General features: G+C 42.8%; 1 protein-coding gene across 1 annotated transcript in view; it reads left to right on the forward strand.

Annotated features, from left to right (window-relative positions):
- Tgfbr3 (transforming growth factor beta receptor 3) overlaps positions 1–17,169 on the forward strand; it is a 170,606-nt gene extending 153,437 nt beyond the window's left edge. Inside the window, exons 15-17 of the mRNA XM_042676890.1 lie at positions 2,167–2,208; positions 5,036–5,143; positions 13,645–17,169. Of these exons, the coding sequence (XP_042532824.1) occupies positions 2,167–2,208; positions 5,036–5,143; positions 13,645–13,763 (269 nt within the window). The 3' untranslated portion in view covers positions 13,764–17,169. The remainder of the gene's footprint in view (positions 1–2,166; positions 2,209–5,035; positions 5,144–13,644) is intronic.
- The last annotated feature ends 1,247 nt before the right edge of the window (positions 17,170–18,416 follow it).

The raw sequence follows: 18,416 nt of genomic DNA on the forward strand, positions 1-18,416 counted from the left end.
TGGATTCAAATGCAAGGTATGTGTTTCTTTTTTATTGAATGAAAATGGAGCCAGAAAGAGAGGCACCAAACACACATCAAAGTTGTTGTACAAGGTTTCAATTCAATATGTCAGTTTGTGAGTACAGTGCATCTTATCAATGTTACCCCATCCATCATCCTCCCCCATCTCTTAAACCCGCTCATCCCCTCAATTTCCCTAGTTCTGTTCTCACATTGACCATTATGACTGCGTTCAGCCACCCTTCCTCGATTTGTCTACTCCCTCCCTTTGTCTTCCTCCTTCCCCTCCCCACACTTCAAGTTCTAGCTTCCTAACATTTATCTTATTAGACTATAAGTTAGTTGTTTGAAGGAGTATTCTCACCTGCATATGCCATACTTTGGTCAATATGTTCATGTATGTATGCACATGACCCTGTGCGAGTTTACCTATATATTTACAAATTAAATCTAACTTCCACATAGAAGAGGAATGTGTTCTTTGTCTCTCTGGGTCTGACTCATTTCACTTAATGTAACTTTTTTTTTTCAAGTCCCTCCATTTCTCTGCAAATGACATAATAGCATTCTTCCTGGTAGATGAGTAAAATTCCATTTTATATATCGGTGTGTAGATATACATATATGTACACAGATTTATTGTATATGCACAAATATTTGTTACATATTACATACACATGTATGTGTGTGTATATATATGTGTGTCACACTTTCTTGATCCATTCATCCATTGAATGGCATCTGGTAAAATAGTGAAAAAAATGATTTTTCTGCCTCTCTCACAGGACTGGGGTGAATCTCCACTGAACTCTTGGCCAGGTGACACTTTGTGAAGCATCTAGAAATATTGGAACCTAGACATACTTTAATATTCTTATTCCTCATTTCCTCCATTTTCAAAAAAGTACATCAGCATGTTAATCAGCTTTCACTACACCCTTCTCAAAGGGCAGTTCTCCGCTCCTCTGAGCCCTGAGGATGCACAAATGAGTCAGAACTAGAACTGCCCTCAAAGCAGAGAAGAAAAAAGTCTGGAGCCCTCTTTCTCCTCCAGCAAGTTAGAATGTGATTTGGCATCAAAGTGACACAAGAGGGATGCTGTGTGCAATGGTGGGAGTGGCAGCCTTGCTTTCAGGGAGGAGAGAGATGGAGCTGGGGCCCCTCAGGGAAGAGGTTCACAGCTGCTACCCATTTCAGGGATCACCTGCCAAGTGTGATGCCAGAGGGTAGCATGGGGAATGTGGAGAATATTGTGTGTAAAGAGATGTGAGTTGCTCAGCATGGGTGTAGGAAGCCATGAGAAGAAGTGGGAGGGGAAACTTTCATGCTGAACAGTTGAGATTCCCCCCCCCCCATATTCAGGGAAGTCATTAAGGAGATTAATCCAGGTGGAAACACTGTTGGGACAGGTGTAGAGGAGGAAGCATTTGTTGGTGACAAGGAAGAGGTTTAGAGAAGACTGGTTATCCAGAGGACTGAATAGAGGACAGCAGTGTGATACTAATAAAGATACAAAATATATAAGTCCTTAAAAGAATATATTGCCGGCACCAGTGGCTCACGCCTATAATCCTAGCTACTCAGGAGGCAAAGATCTGAGGATTATGGTTAGAAGCCAGCCCAGGCAGGAAAGTTTGTGAGATTCACCCGAAGGAGAGCTGTGGCTCAAGTGGTAGTGTGCTAGCCCTGAACAAAAAAAGCTCAAGGACAGTATCCAGGCCCTGAATTCAAGCCACAAAACTGGTGCACATGTGTGTACACACATGCGCACCACTCACACGAAAGAATATCTTAAAATTAGGGTAATAGTGTGACTCCACTGGAGAAGAATGATGTTTAAAGATACTGATTGCTTTTGTAACTAAACATAAAGGTGTACTCCTACACACATGTAAGTATATTCAGGCACCATTTCCCTAAGTTGATATATTTGCCTTCAAACTGGGCAACTTCTATAATTAATAATGCAAGTTCAGTGCTTAAAATTTTGGAGTAACCCAGGTTACAGTTTTGCTATGGAAAGAGAGTTGTCACCAGCGCATTCACAGAGGATTTATTTATAGGAAAATGTTGGCTTCTGCTGAGATTTTGATGACCCCTTGCTTCAATCTTGGGTGTTCTTTTTTTTCTTTTTATTTCATGATGACTTATGCTTTTGTTTCAGAAAATGTTCCGAACATGAAGGAACCCAGTCCATTTCCTCCACGTAAGTCTTTATGCAACTATTTCAAAATAAAGCCTTCTGGTTGTTTTTTGTTTTTTTTTTTATAAGAATGAGTTGGCAAGTGGAGGTTTGCCAAACTTTGAGTTTTGATAAGAATTCTCATTCCTTCTTCTCTTTTTCTCCCCCCACCATGATTTCTTCTTTTCTTCTGCCCTTCCTTCATCTTCACCTTCCTCTTTCTTTTTGTTTCTACTATGCATTTGTTGGCCTATTGGCACGGGTTGTGACCTACAGAGGCTTTAGAGAGATCTGCAAGTCTCCCCTTGCATCTGTGTGCCTGCTTTATTCCAGGGGTTACCAATAATATTTCCTTGCCCAGGGAAATGCTGATGGAACTTGTGGCCATGTGTTTAAGACAATCTCTAATTGAAGGGCTAGGGAACCAGGGAGGGGTCCAGGTAGGAAAATGATTCAGGACAGCACCAAATGACTGCAAAATGAGAAGCTAGAAATTACGAAGGTCAAGCTCCTCATTTTGTACCGAAGACAATGTGAACAGGAAATAGTTCAGCAAGTTACCTATGGTTCACATTGGCATTGAGAACAGGAGTCTAGGAGAGTTAGAGGCCTAGCTCGGTTGGTAGAGTGCTAGTCGGTAAGCAAAAGCAGCAGGTTTTGAGTTCAAGTCCCTAAAACAAGCAAACAAAAAAGAGGCAGGTGTCTGCCAGACCCCCCTTCCTTTACCCCTTCCCCCCCACCCCGAGAATCTCAGGATTGGGATCCAGGCCTGAGCTTGTCACATCTATGGAACAGTCAGTGTTCACACTGTCTGTATGAAAGCTCCTAAACCATTCCCCTAATCGGGGGGATAGCTGTGTAAGTCCCATGAAATCATTCAGTTCATGACTGGGAAGACTCATGGGCTTCTTGTTTGCTTCTTGTGTGTGCCCATGGCTTGTATGGATAATTGTGTGTGGCCCTCAGATGATGTCATAATACCCAAATGGATCATGGCAGATCCAAGTTTCTCCAAGCAGATGAGTTTCAAAAGAATCAGGGCAGATATATTCTCCCTTACTTACTTAATCTGATTTTCATAAATGCTGTCCCTGTCTTTGGAATTTTAGAATGTTCTTGCTAAAAATTTGTAATCATAGTTCCTCATTTCCTCTGAAGGCATAAAGAATATAAATCATTCTCTAATAGGTATGCTATGGATTAAGCTAAGTACTGGATGGGTTGGTTGGGCATTACCCCTTCTACACACACACCCCCGGAGCCTTTCCTAATTTTTGGAAATTCTTTTTAGAAGTGCACAAACTCCTGCCTTCAGTGAAAAAATCTTCAGTTTTTAAAAATTTAAATGAACATCCCCAGAGGCATAGGGCTAGATAGAAGAGTAGGGAATCAGACTTGGGAGTTCCGATCCTTCCAGACCCTTCTGTGCTTCACATACTTATCCCAAACCCTGTGGAATGCTAGAGAGATTGTCTACAACTGAATCTTTCACACTAAAGTGAGTTGAAAGACAAATTTAATTTATATAGAAGTCAGCTGGAGTTGCTTCTGAGTGGAGTAGAAAAGTAGAAACTGTATTGAAATGGCAGGGGAAGATCTTATATCTCCAATTTGTTAAAAATAAAACAAAGAAATCCCCCCCCACACACACACACATAAACCAGAAGACCTTCAAATAAGAATATATCCAAATCCTCTCTCCCTTGGAAACAGATTTTGACATTTTTTAAGTGACTCAAAGAAGATAGTTCTCTTAAATGAAAGGAAATATCCTATTTCTGTGGCCTGGAGTTAATTTCAAATACACAAATCTTTGCCAAATGGAGAAACAATTCGTTCTATTTATATGTTTTGCTGACGATGAAACTGACATCACTCCTCATGGAGAAGTAGTTCTGTTCCCTTCATAAAGATCAAGGCTATAAAGTGAAGAAATGTTGGCTGTATTAAATGACCTGAGAGAAACATAGTTAAATTTGAGTGTTTAATTAGGAGATCTATGAAATATTATGATCCACAAGATGCCTTTGTTCTTATTCTGTTTGCTTCTTCTCACTCCTTTCTTCCTTTTATCTTTCATACTTACAAATGTTCAGGAAGATATTACAATGTATTCTGAGAGTGTGTTTTCATTGTTTCATTGTTGGACATGCTCAATGAATAAGAAATAATGAGTTTGAGAGCTAGGCTTGGTGGTTTATGTTTGTAATCCTAGCTACTCATGAGGCTGAGATCTGAGGATCACAATTCAAAGACACCCCAGACAAACAAATCCAGAAACTTGTATCTCCATTCACCAGTTAAAAAAAACAACCCAGAAGTGGAGTTGTGGGTCTAGTGGTAGAGCACCAGCCTTAAACAAAAAGCAAGAACGATAAAAAGCACCCAGGCCCTGAATTCAAGTCCTAGTACCAGCAAAAAGAAACAAAAGAGTAATTAAGTTTGATTTTAATAAGGGAAATTCACCAAAGCATATTGATTTGTGAATTTTCAAGTCATCATTCAAATCCTATGTCCTCAGACTGGGACACTAAGATTTTACCGCATTTACAAATCTTAATTTTTAAAATGAGCTTTTTTTTAAATGAACTATAATTTAGAAACTTGATCATTTCATTTTTATTTTGATATTTAGAAACTTGATCATTTCATTTTTACTTTGATTCGCCCCCCCCAAAAAAAAAAACAATTGCAAGTAACAAAATATGGGATATTTTCCTACAAGTCTTACTACATTCTGGGGTTTTATGAGTCAGTGCTCAGCCTTCATGACAGTGTTTGCTAAACAAATGGAACATCGCCATGTGAGATGTGGACTAATCTTGAGTATATTGGATTCCCTCATTTACAGCCGTTTTCCATGGGCTGGACACCCTGACCGTGATGGGGATTGCCTTTGCAGCGTTCGTGATCGGAGCACTCCTGACAGGCGCCCTGTGGTACATCTATTCCCACACAGGTTAGTGTGCCTGCTCCCTGCCGCTGGCAGGGCCGCAATCTGCACGCCTGCCACACAGACAGATGGTGTTTCGATGGATGAGTGAGGGGAAGAGAAAGTCATTCATTCCCACTGCATCTCACATTTATGTGTTTGGCAAGAATTGGGTTTTGTAAAAACATGGAAAGTGGTTTAAGTGGTGGTAGAAAAGGAATGCTTAGTCTGTTCATTGCAATTGTGATGTTGTGGTCTTCTCTTTTTGTTGTTAGAATTTAAAGAAAGTTAATATAAGATGCATATAGGAGGTGTAATGCTTTTTGTAATCCTAGCTACTTAGGAGGCCGAGATCTGAGGATTGTGGCTCCCAAGACAGCCTGGGCAGGAAAGTCCATGAGACGCTTATCTCCAATTAACTACTAAAAGGCACAAGTGGTAGAGCAACAGCCTTGAGTGAAAAAAGCTGAGGAATAATGCCCAGACCTTGAATTAAAACCCTAGTACTGGCAGGAGGGTGGGGGAGGAAAGAAGGAGGAAGGAAGGAAGGAAGGAAGGAAGGAAGGAAGGAAGGAAGGAATGAAGGAAGGAAGGAAGGAGGGAAGGGAGTTAATATAGTCAAACTAGAAATATAAACCATTGCTCCAAAATTTAAGACTTTAGAATAGACCTATAAATGTGCAGGAAATGACAAAGGAAATTAGGAGTTTATTACCCTATTTGACAGTGTGTGGAGTACTGCCCCCAGAGTCTAATAAATGCTGAAACCTAAGACTTCACCTTTTTCTGTCCCATGCCACGTCTTCTTTGATAAACACAAAAATTTCGTGTCTTTCTAAAGTTACAAGAATTTTCAAATATATTTGCATGAATGGAAAAGGAATAAAAGTGGTGAAATGAGCCCCCCAAATTCTGATCCACTTCCCACACACCAGTCCCAAGATAGAGAAATACGGTGCGTGAACAGAGACCCTGTTGGTTCCCACACCTGTAGAGAATGCAGCTGCCTCTTGTTCCGGAGAATACAAAGGCACTGCCTTCTCTCCTGCTTCTTTCCTGGTCCCCTGCAAATATGGAGAAGAAATGGAAGGCATTTTGAGGCATGTCTAGAGTCTGGTGAACCTGGCTAATCTGTAAGAGACTGGTCAGCCAGAGGCAAGCTAGAACTTTCTTCATTCTCCAGTGAACCATTGAATGCTGGTTACACTGTCAATTAGACCAGCTAGGAAGATAACCCATTTATAAGTCATATGAAGACATTATATCTTATTTCTCTTGATTGCTAGACACAAACCTCAAAATTCTGAGGGAAAAGATACTCTGTTAAAATTTCATTATTTTATTTTTTGTGCTGGTGTTGGGGCTTGAACTCAGGGCCTGGGTGCTGTCCCATAGCTTTTTCACTCAAGGCCTGAGTGAACCTGAACCACACTTCCACTTCTGTGCTTTTTTGGTGGTTAATTAGAGATAAAAGTGTCACAGACTTTCCTACCCGGAGTTTGCTTCCAACCATGATCCTAGGTTGCAGCCTTCAGAGTAGCTCAGATTACAAGCATGAGCCATGGTTTTTTTCCTTTGATTGCCACACCCTCTGACTAACACATTTTAATTAGAGCAGAAAGAGAAGCAGCAACCATTTTGTGTGTAGCATCTGAAATGTGCCCAAATCTAAAGCTAGCCTCTTGGCAAAAGTTTAGGAGAGTTTCATAGTAGGGCTTTGCAGTTTTCAAATAATGGTTCCTAACTAGCAAGCTTTGAGTGAAGTCCATTTCATGTGTGAGACAGAAAGTAAGGCCGTTAAGCATGCTGACTTGGAGTGGTATATAAATGCCTATGAGTCAGTTTAGGAGTCATCATCAAAAACAGTTTCTACAAAAGAACCAGAGAAAGCTTTTAGCAGAATAGCATTTTGTCTCAGGAATACTCACTATTCAGATGTTTTAACAGGCCTTTGCAACATTTTCCTACCTCCTGCAGAGAAGGGGTGCTAGGGCTGTTGGCAGCCTATGTGGTCTCCAAAGTACTCCAGGAAGACTGTGGAGCCCTAAGGATTTTCTGTGGGCTCATCACCCACAGACATTTTCCTTGTGTCTGTTCCCCCCTGACTGGCCTTGGTCATACAGCCAATACTCAAACCACACAACTCGTCCTGGGTCAGAAAGCCAGACCCAGGCAGAATGGAGGGCAACTCACGGGTGTCCTGTGTGGGAGCACATGCTACCGATTCTCCTAAGGACCTCAAGCTCTTGTCTATGGCGAAGCACGCATGGGTGCTTGGGTGGATGGCATGTTCTTCATTGAACTGGGAAGTTATTAATCTCTTCTCCCCTGGACTGCAAAGTTCAGAGGGGACTTTAAAGTATTATTAATACAGAGATAAGTTTGTAAATGCAGAGGAAAAACCAGAACCCCTTCCTGTGGTACTGTTATACCAGGAAAAAGTGTGTAGACACTGGGGTTGTCAGTGATGATGATACAGCTTCTAAATTACTTTTTATTCAAAGAAGGACCTCTGGTTCATTGTACAAATGGATTACAAGGAATTACAGGGTCCTACAAGCATAAAGAGGCCGCTTGAGGGCCAATGAGAGCTTTGGATCCAGAACTTCCTCAGATTTAGACCTTGGGGAAGCCTGCAAGAAACTTAGATGAATGTGGAGGTCCGAACGCAGAGGCCGGGGAGGAGAGCTCAGCATTCCACCCGCCCTCAGTCCTCTTAATTTCCACAGCGCACTCGGGGGTGGAACTCAGACTGCATTTAGTATATTTGGGGGGTTGGGTGGCATCTGCTTCTGTGTCAAAAAAAAAAAAAAAAAACCCAAACCAAACCCACAGATCTTCATTTGGCTGACTTTCCCTTCGTTTACACTTTGAATTCTGTTGGCAGCACACAGCACAGATCCAAGTCACAGATGTGAATTGTGGCCTACCTGGAAAATGTGTTAGTCAAAATGGTAGCGTTCCTACTGAGTCATATAACTATTAGGGTCACCGTGAACAGTGTCTCCTAGAGGCTGCAACAATTGCGTTTGGAAAACTCCATGCCTAGAACTCTTTCCTAAAAGGTCTACTCTTCTTTTTCTATTTTGTGTGCCATGTTCAAGGGCACATGGCTATACTACTTTGGTCCTCCTTTCACGTTAACAATAGCAAGCTTACTGGTTAAATATGTATTTTGGCCTGGCGCCAGTAGCTCACCACTATAATTCTAGCTACTCAGGAGGCTAAGATCTGAGGATCACAGTTTGAAGCCAGCCCAGGCAGGAAAGGCTGTGGAGACTCCTTATCTCCAATTAACCACCAGAAAAAGCCAGAAGTGGAGCTGTGGCTCAAGTGGTAGAGTGCTAACCTTGAGCAAAAAGGAGCTCAGGGACAGTGCCCAGGCCCATATTTCAAGCCCCAGAACTGGCAACAACAACAACAAAATGTACTTTGATTATTTTGGCCTTTGTTTAGTATATGGTAAGTCACTCATTTATTCACTCTTTCACTCACTTATTCAGTGAGTCTTACTTGTGAAAGGAGTTTCATGAGGATAAATCTATATACACTTATAATGTGCTTTGACAAAATTCACTCTTTCTCTCTTTTTGCCAAATGCTATTCTATGTGCCAGTAGTTTGGTGTGAACAACACAGTCTGGGCTGTCTTGGAGCTTACATGTGTTAGAAGGAAGAGAACAACCAAGCAAACTGGCAATAAACAGTAGTTCAGGCAGACACCCAAATATGGGCACTACTGGGAAAGCAACAACATAGTAGATTTTGTAAAAATAAATAAATAAAAAGAGGGAGAACTGTCAAGATGTCGCTGTGGAGCAGGGAGTGGTTGGGATTTTTGTGTGTTTTTTTTTAATCTTGTTTTGTTTTGTATGCTAGTATTTGGGCATGAACTCAGGGCCCAGGTGCTATCCCTTAGCTTTTTTATTCATGGCTGGTGCTCTAACACCTGGGCCATAACCTCCACATCCAGATTTTGGGTTAGTTGGAGAAAAGAGTCTCACAGACTTCTCTGCCCTGAGCTGGCTTAGAACCATGATCCTTGGATCTCAGCCTCATGAATAGCTAGGATTAAAGGCATGAGCCACTGGTGCTTTGTTTAGAAGAATGGGGAGAAACAAATTTTGGAAATGAGAAAGGTATTGGGAGACCTCTCTAAACTAAATAACCAACAACAAGCCTATAAACTTGGTAGGATATCATAAAGCTAGTGTGAATTGGCATAAAATTGGTATAAAATTGTCTCCAGATCTAGTAGAAAAAAACATCAAGGAGTACTAAATCTCAATCATTCCCAGGCATATGATTTTCAATATTATGTTTAAATATCGCCCAAGAAACAAAGAAATTCTGTACATTCATCCTCATAATATGTCCTTTCTATCTCACCTAAATCCATTTCCCTGTAATTTCAATTCACTTCCTCATATTCTGTCCTCCAGGGAGATAGACAGCAACTGTCTACTCCTATCTTGTAATATTTCATTTACAAACTCCTTTGGGCTAAATAACCTAGATTCCTCTCTTCTAAGCTTTTCCAAAAATTGGTGATGTTTCACCTGAATTTCATAATTCATCTCTGCTCTGCAGCTTGTCATGATAAAAGAAAGACCTAGAGATAAGAACCCAGTTGTAAAGTAAGACCACCTCCCCCAAAAGGTGACACAAAATAAGATCTGGACAACATAACACTCAGCTAAAGAAAGAAAACAGAGCAAGAGAGAGAGAGAGAAAGGGAGAGAGGGAAGGAAGGAAGAAAAGGAAGGAAGCAAGGAAGGGAGGGAGGGACGGAGGGAAGAAAGGAAATGGATTCTCCCCCAAGAAATATTTTGTTTCATTTCTCAAAACATCTCTGCCAGTCTAGTCCACCAGTGGCTAGTATGGGTGGAAATAACCTTTGGTATTCTCATCTTTTATACACTCTCCTCCTCTGGAGTACTCCAGGCCCCCAACCCCTTTCTCCCCTCCTCACTCCTCCAACAAATCTCTCCAACCCTCAGTATATTTTGAGATTTTAGGAGCAAACTAAGAAGACCATCTCTGATAGCCAGGTTTGATGTGTGAGCGATTGAGCCTTCCTTGAACTGCCTGTATCCTTTGCCTGGTTGTATTTGTTACCCAAAGGATATTTAAGAGAAAGTTGGTGTTCTAAGAAGCCAATTTGTCATCATTATGATGGAAAGTAGAAGCCTAAGGCCCCATTTCAGCAATACCAGGGAAATCTGTCGGCTTTGTGAGAAGACTCAGCCCATTGAACTTCCTTCCACTGGTGACTTCCTAGAGTACCACTGCTAATTTTTTTTTTTTAAAGCTGAGTGCTAGTGCTGGTGGCTCACACCTGTAATCCTAGCTACTCAGAAGGCTGCGGTGTGAGGGTCACAGGAAAGTCTGTGAGACTCTTTTCTCCAATTAACCAGCAAAAGTATAGCTGTGTTCAAGTGGTAGAATGCCAGCTTTGAGCAAAACATCAATAGGACAGAGCCCAGGCCCTGAGATCAAGCGCGCACATGCAGACACACACACACACACACACACACACACACACACACACACTTAATTTAGCCAAAAGTTCTTCAAAGGTTGTTTTATTGAGAAATCATGTGCTTCACATGTGTGAGAAGAGCCACAGCAGTGGGAAGGGTAGGTAGGCTACAAAAGGGACTTCCAACATTTCCAAGCAGATTTTTCAAACAGAGTCTCCTTGTCCCGTGGATTGAAGTCGACGAACAGGTAAATGTGATCTGGTCACATGCCCGGCCACATGGGTGAAAGATCATGCTCTCCTGAGATTGGGCCTCTTCAGCATTTTATTTGGTTCCTTGGAGCACTGTTTTTACCTTACCAGGACAAGAAGTTCCAAAATTCTACAAGCTGAAAGATCCCTTTTTCCTAGGCACTGGTTAGAATAAACTAATGTGGCAACAAATTCTACTTGTCAAACAAGACATCGGAAAGCAAATATTGGGACTTCCTGGGTAGGGCAGGGTGTTGGCTCTTTTCCTGAATGTGAATAATGGGCCATGGGTCACGTTCTGGAGAAGACAGCCTTGTGCACGGTCCCTGGGGAGGGAAGGCCACCCAGCCTCCACTGCTGGGAGGCTGGGCGAGCAAAGCCAGCAGAGCCAGAAGAGCTGTGGCTCTCCTCCCACCTTCCTAATGTGCCCTTTATTTAAATGGGAAAGGAGATTTTGGAGTGTTCATGTATGGCCACATCGGGCCTTGTAATTGTAACAGGAAGTTACAGCTGAGTGTGGGTCACTGTGTGAGCTACAAGGGTTGTTCTGCTGTGTGTGTGTGCATCAAAATGTTATCAGTTAGCGTATAGCTCATTGTTACAATGCCAACCTAGCACACCCAAGGTTCTGCGATCCATCCCTTGCACTGCAGAGACAGAGACAGAGAGAGAGAGAGAGAGAGAGAGAGAGAGAGAGAGAGAGAGAGAGAGATTTGATCCCCTTCTCTGGGGAAAGTGGATTCTTGGCAAGAATTTAACTGCCACTGAGGCAGGGCTCCCAACCTTAATTACATATGCATGTGAAGGCCAGGACGGCCATGGAGAAGATCCAAAATGTAGATTTCCCCAGTAGAAGACTAAAAACTAGTTAATCCAGCTTCTCAGGAATATGTAGCCCCTCCCCTCTCCCCTCCCCACCACCCATCCCAGAGGAGGACATAATCAGAGGAAACAGCAGGGCCAAGGACGTGCATGCAAGTGCTGTGGGGTTGGTGCGTGCTGCTGGGGTTCCTAAAATGGATGTCAGGGAAAGCTGTAACCCGACCCAAGGGCATGGGCCAGGGCTAACATTCTGCAGAGCAGGCTCTTTTTTGGCAGAAACTTTTGAGGGGGCCCCAGAAAGGGGAATGGAAGTCCAGAGGCTCAAGTTCCTGTGCCTGGTGTGTTTTGTTTTAATGAAGCAGAAAGGGAGGGCTGCTTATCTGCAGCTGATAGATGTGTATTTCAGCGTGACAGGAAAGAGGAGACTTATTCATAAACAAATCTGGCCCTCTGGGGCTTCCCACATGGGGAGGGGGATGGGGAGGCCACTTACAGAAGTTTATGAAATGTCCGCTCTGACTTTTCAAAGAGAAGGCAGTGGTTTTTGCCCCCAGAGGACTCCCAACACTTTTCCCTACCTAGAGCCATTGTTTGCGGGCTGCACGGAGCCCAGCCACTCCAGGGCCTCCTGGACTGCTAAATGCAAACCATGTGTGCAGCCCCAGGCCCCCCCTCCACAGCACTGCACACTTGGCATACAGAGTGGGCTTTTGCTGCAGTGCAGTGGGGTGTGTAACAACACATGGGCTGTTGAGTGTGTTCGAAGCTACATTGCAGTCAACAGCCAGCCTCCACGTGGAAGGGAGGGGGTGGCCGCTGGAGTCCTTACCTGCAAACAGCTAAGCTTCTCCTCACCCCCAAGTTTCTCCCATAGTACCCCTTCCTCACCCCTATTTCTCAGGTAGGTTGTATGCTGACCCACAAAGCCCTCTCTGCTCTAGCCAGGGCAAAATCTGAACTTGCCAATACTAGGCTTTGAACTCAGGGACTAATGATCGTGCTTGGCTTTTCCTGATCAAGGCTGGCACTCTACCACTTGAGCCACACTACTACTTCTGGCTTTTTTTTTTTTTTTTTGCTGTGGTTAATTGGAAATAAGTATCTCAAAGACTGTTTTTTGTGTTTGTTTGTTTGTTTGCCTAGGCTGGCTTCAAACCATGATCCTTAGATGTCAGCCTTGTGAGTAGCTAGGGTTACAGCAATACTCAGCTACCATTACAGTTTTAAACAAGGCCCCCCCTAAAAGTTAGGGTCTCCCTCAATGGTATACCCCTTGATTAGCATAGGTGAGCCCTAGGCTTCTTCCCAAGAGTCAAAAAGAAAAGGGATCCACAAAATATTTGAAGATTTCACCCCCTAAGCTCTAGGACATCCTCGTAAGAGAAGGAGTACATTGTTCATATAATCCAGAGATTGGTGGTATTGTCAAAGGCTGTATGTAGGGCCTGAAATCCAGGGCATTTGTTATCAACTGCCAGGGGGTCTTGGCCAGATGGAAAACCCTCTTCTTCCCGATGCTGAAGCAACAAACAGATCAACTGATGGCCAAGGCACTTCCAAGCAGTTAGGTACTAGGTTTCTGGCTTCTACCTTTAGCTGGGAAAAACACCAGATAAAATGGCACAGCTGTGGGAATCATTCTTTTATAGCATACACCTTTCGTCTGGCACTGGTGACTCACGCCTGTAATCCTAGCTACTCAAGACAATGAGATCTGAGGATCATGATTTGAAGCCGACTTGAGCAAGGAAGTCCTTGAGACTCATCTTCAATGAACCACCCAAAAAATCCAGAAGTAGAGGAGTGGCTCAAGTGATAGAGCAGCAGCCTTGAACATAAAAGCTTTAAAGAACAGCTCCCTGGCCCTGAGTTCAAGACCCCCCCCCCAAGCAACACACCCAAAAACAACACAAAAATTAAAGTAAAAAAACATCCTAACAAGCATCTTTCTGTGCTTTCTTTCTTTCCTGCAGGAGAGACAGCAGGCAGACAGCAGGTCCCCACGTCCCCACCAGCCTCGGAGAACAGCAGTGCAGCCCACAGCATCGGCAGCACCCAGAGCACGCCCTGCTCCAGTAACAGCACCACCTAGCCAGCCGGGGGGGGCTTGTCACTGCCCAAAGCGGGACCCAGGGCTGAGGCCGGGGGTCCAGACCCAGAAGGCTTGGTTTTTATTTTTGGTTCCCTTGTCAAGACAGCGCATTTTGGTGTAAAGGTCATTTGTGATAGTCACCCCTCACCAACGCCAACATAAATGTGACCCCTGGACTTGAGTCACACACTAGAATTCTTGTGCAAAAGCTGGTAATATGGTAGCCTTCTCCCCCAGCCCTTCCCAGGCTGCGGGAGGCCTGGGGGGGGGGGCATGGTTTCTCGATGTGAAACAGGCCAGTTCTTTGTTTTTAAATGCTGCTTTGTCCAGGTGAGAGAACAGTCTTGATTTGGGGCCCTGAGTTCCACCCCTCTCCCATCCCCGACTCAAGGAGATGGGAAAAGGATAATAGCTAGTCAAGCCAAAGATGCTTTTCCATCTGAACCAAGATGTTGAATGATGCAATGGTTCAAGGCTTCCTACGGGGATCTCCTTGCTGTCTAATCTGCACCTTTGTCTGTATGCACAGTATACAGTATATGTCTGTATACCCCAAAAGGAAGGGTATTCTGGGAGGTTTGCTGGATTCCTGGGTGTCACCTTGGGGTGTGGGGGGGACTGCATCCAGGCCACATTCCTTTCTTGTGCCTTGGACCAAAACAAGTGCCTATCACCTACCCTTGTCCACTGATGACTCTAAACAAAATCAAAACTATGTCTTAATCAGGTTTTATCTTTCTTCAAGTATAGTATCTAAAAATTGAAAATAGCCTAAACCTGAAACGACAGATCTGTACCCATTTCTGACATTGTGTTCTGATAAATTAATGTCTACACAGCGGAGCACAGTTCGGTTGTAAAGTTGAGGAATTTGCAAGGTGACGTCAGAGTGTGTCCACGCACACGCATATGTTATCTGCCACATCTGAGACAGACCTGCCGCCCAAGGCTTCCACACTTGGAGCTTATTCTTCAGTTGCCTTTAGTAGAATGTTGCCATTCAAAGCACATTAACCTTTCTAATAAGCCCTTTTGTAAGAACCAAGCTCTTAAGAGACTCATGCCTATTATAGCCTATTCTGCCAAGATACTGCTGATTTGGGAAGAATGGCACTCATTTAGATTGCCTTAATATAGCCCAAACAAAAAAAATGATTTGAGGTGAATCTCATTAAATGAAATAACACGATACCACTTTGCAAGGAAAATAAGCTCAGCGTTGCTTCTGTGTTCAAGTAGAATGCAGGGGAAGATTTAGCAGTGCCAAAATATTTACTGCTGGAGATGATGTCACTGAAAATTAAATAGTGGTCTTTTTCCAGCACCTCCACCCCACCCTGATTTAAACTCCATACACAGAACAAACTAGATACCACCCTAAAATATACACTAAAGCGAATGCCACTGCCCTTAGCGGACAGCAGTTGTTCTTGATCCTCTGTAGGAACTGTTGGTGGAATCTAGCACCTTAGGGCACTAACTAACAAGAAGATGGGTAGAGGTGGCCCACCACCACTCCCTAGTCTTTGAGTGATAGTCTGGTTGATTGGATAGCTGTAGGCATCAATTGGATAAATTAACCAAAGCAGATGACATCAGAGCTGTGATCGCCATGCTTGGTACCTTGGTACCTTGAATATGTGCAGATTTCCATAGATGAATGAAAGTGATCTGAGACTCCAGAAACGTTTGCCTTTCACTATCATTATTTTGAACCTAAAGGTATCAGAGTGGAGGACCTAAGATTACGCTACCTGTGTTTGAAAATAACGCGCTTTGCCTAACCTTCAGCAGAATGTATTGTTCTAGCATGTTCTATGTATAAAAAAAATTTAAAGATGTCTTCAGAGAAGACTAGAGTCTTTAAATCACATATAGCTATATTTTACTACAAAATGTGTATAAAGATATATTTAAGTGTTTTAGATAAATTTAAGTTACTCCTTATGAAATGCTTAATTTCAGTTACTGTGAATTCTTTTGATCAGTTCGTTGCCTTTTAAAAGACCCTTTCCATCTTGTCAAAAACAATGTTTTTTTTAGCTATGATATGAAAGAGATATTAAAAGATCCATTTCCTGTATGGACAGGGCTTTAGAAAATTGTAATATATTTAAATGTATATTTTTTGAGAGAGATGCTACATTGCCAATGATTTTATAAGTACTCTTAAGTTTAAATTTATTTACAAATATATAGATGCAAACCAAAAGATTTTTTTAAAGAAAGAGAGGGGGAGTCTCATTGGGTCTCTTTGTTAGAATTAATCAGATCAAGAAGTTCATGGTAATGAACCCGGCCCCATATTGAAGAGTGAATACTGTTAAGTATTTGAAATGTTTCTTAAAAATTAATGTCAAAATAAAATAGGTGTTTCCCTTAGCTCCTTGTTAAGGCATTTCTGACTCATCCCTCACAGGTTTATTGGGATTTTTTTTCTTCTCTCTATTTTTTCCCCCCAAGATTCTCTTCCCACAGCCTCCTCAGCGCTGGGGTTACAGCATACGCCACCATGCCCAGCCATCTTTCACAGTTTCAATACCAAGTACAAGCTCTACTTTTATAACATGTTCTTCAAGTGTCTTTAAAACTGTAGTTATATTCCATTGAACTCTGTTCCATCTGCATCATTTCGTGTTCTTTCTGCAGGTTTCGCCCATAGTTCACAGAGGCCATTTTGATTTTGTTTGTGGATGCTAACCATGTTGTTGAAATGCTCCAAATTCCAAGGCAGATTATCTGTAGGATATCCTATAACTTTTCACCATGTGACATTTGCCAGCTGTTAGTCTTTCTGTATACATTTTTTAACTTAGATTTCTTTTGTCTGAACTGTTGGCATAGCATTTCCTAAACACAAAATGGTCTTTTTCCTTGTCTGGTAAGAAGATTGTAAAAATCCATTTTCTGTGTGTGTTCTCAGTGGGCCCGATGAAGTGTGTGTGTGTGTCGTGGGGGGGGAGGGACATGTGTGCACGGGCTCGTGTTTTTGTACTGTAACTACCTCATGGTTGAATGTTGACTGTACTGCTGGTTGTGTTAACAGACACGCTTTGTTGGGTGAGTTGTCAATGCAATGTTTTTCCTGTTTGTTTGATCTGGGGGTTGTTCATAAAACTGACAGATGTTTTTCTAAAAAGGTCTATTATCAGTTTCCAAATACAATGCTTCTCTCTTTTGGTTTTTCCTGAATGAGCCTGATTTTTATTTTCTTCTCCATTATCTATAAGGGTAAAAAGAGGACCCTGTAAGTTCCTGTGGCCAGTTTGAACACCCCTGTTGTTGTTTTTTCTTTGTTTAGTGTGTCAGCAATTTTGTGAACATGCTTAGATGGATAGTTTGATAACCACAGTTTTAAGTCCTTTGTGCATAATAAAAAGATATATATATATATATCAACTATGAATATGCATCTTGTTTGGTTATTATTTTATTTGCTTTGACTCCCTCTTTTTCTGGCTGTGTAGATAAAAAGGTGAGGAAGAGAAGAGGTCCATGGGACCCAAGGGATGGTTTTGTGTGTGTGTGTGTGTGTGTGTGTGTGTACATGTGCATGCGTGCATGAATGTTCCTGGGCCTTCAGTCAATCTCCCAGAGTCAGGGAAAGAGAAATAACAGGTGTATTGGCTCCACTTTTTCCATTCCCTCCCAAATCCCCAACACTCCTTCCAACACTTCCCAGTGGGAGAGCTACCATGTTTCCACTTGTCTAAGGCAGAAGACTAGGGATCTCACTGGATCCTCCCCCAGTTCAAGTGTCATTCTCCATTGTAGAATACATCTCTCCAACCCTGGGCTCACTCCCACTCCTCCTGCTGTGACCACTGCCCAAGAGCTATTCTCCCTGGAGCTGAATTAGCCACCACAGCCTCCCAGGCAGGGTGCCAACTCCCAGTCTGCTTTCCTCCAATTCTTTCTCATCATCTTCAGAGCGAATCCTGCAGAGACCATTCCACCCTGAAGGATTCCCCTTTGCCCTTTTGGATAAAGTTCCAACTAGCTCACAGGAGAATGGAGTGCCTGCCTTGCCAGCCACGTCTCCTATCTCGTGGGAGCTCAGCTCTGCCAGTCAGATCCCCTCCAGATGAATCCGTACTATGAAACGTTTCCTGTCACCACCAAAGATGAAAAAGACTGCACTGAATGTGTGTCCGCACATCTTCTTCTTCCCTTTTGAGACTTAGTGTTTGATGATCTCTGATAGCCAGTCTGGCACCGTTCCTACCCCCCCCCCCATCTCACACAGGTAAGGGTCCCCAGAGCAGAAAAACAACCACAGGACCCACTTGAGGACATCTTACTCAAGCCAGGATGAAGTGTGACAGATGAAAATCCTGCTACCTTTCCATCCCAAGATTGCTGGATTCTCTCTCCAAGGAGATGTGGGAGACACTGGTGGGTCAGCTACTATTTCTGCCATTAAACTTCTAGTATCTAGTGGATCATAAGCCTAGGCGATCTGAGGGTCCACGAATGGCCTAGAATTATAAATAAGAACGTGTGGAAGGGTCTAGTCTGTAGTTGGTTGGGCGCTTCTTTTTTTTTTCTTTTTTGAACTTGAATCCTCTAACTTAAGGAATAGGTAATTCTCTCACAACTTACGAGTGTGTAAAAGGAATGCAAACAGTACAGATTTACCTTCCCACTTAGATG

Source organism: Dipodomys spectabilis, unplaced genomic scaffold (assembly GCF_019054845.1).
Source record: "Dipodomys spectabilis isolate Male_0828 unplaced genomic scaffold, ASM1905484v1 ptg000002l, whole genome shotgun sequence".
In the NCBI taxonomy this organism is placed as follows: Eukaryota; Metazoa; Chordata; class Mammalia; order Rodentia; family Heteromyidae; genus Dipodomys; species Dipodomys spectabilis.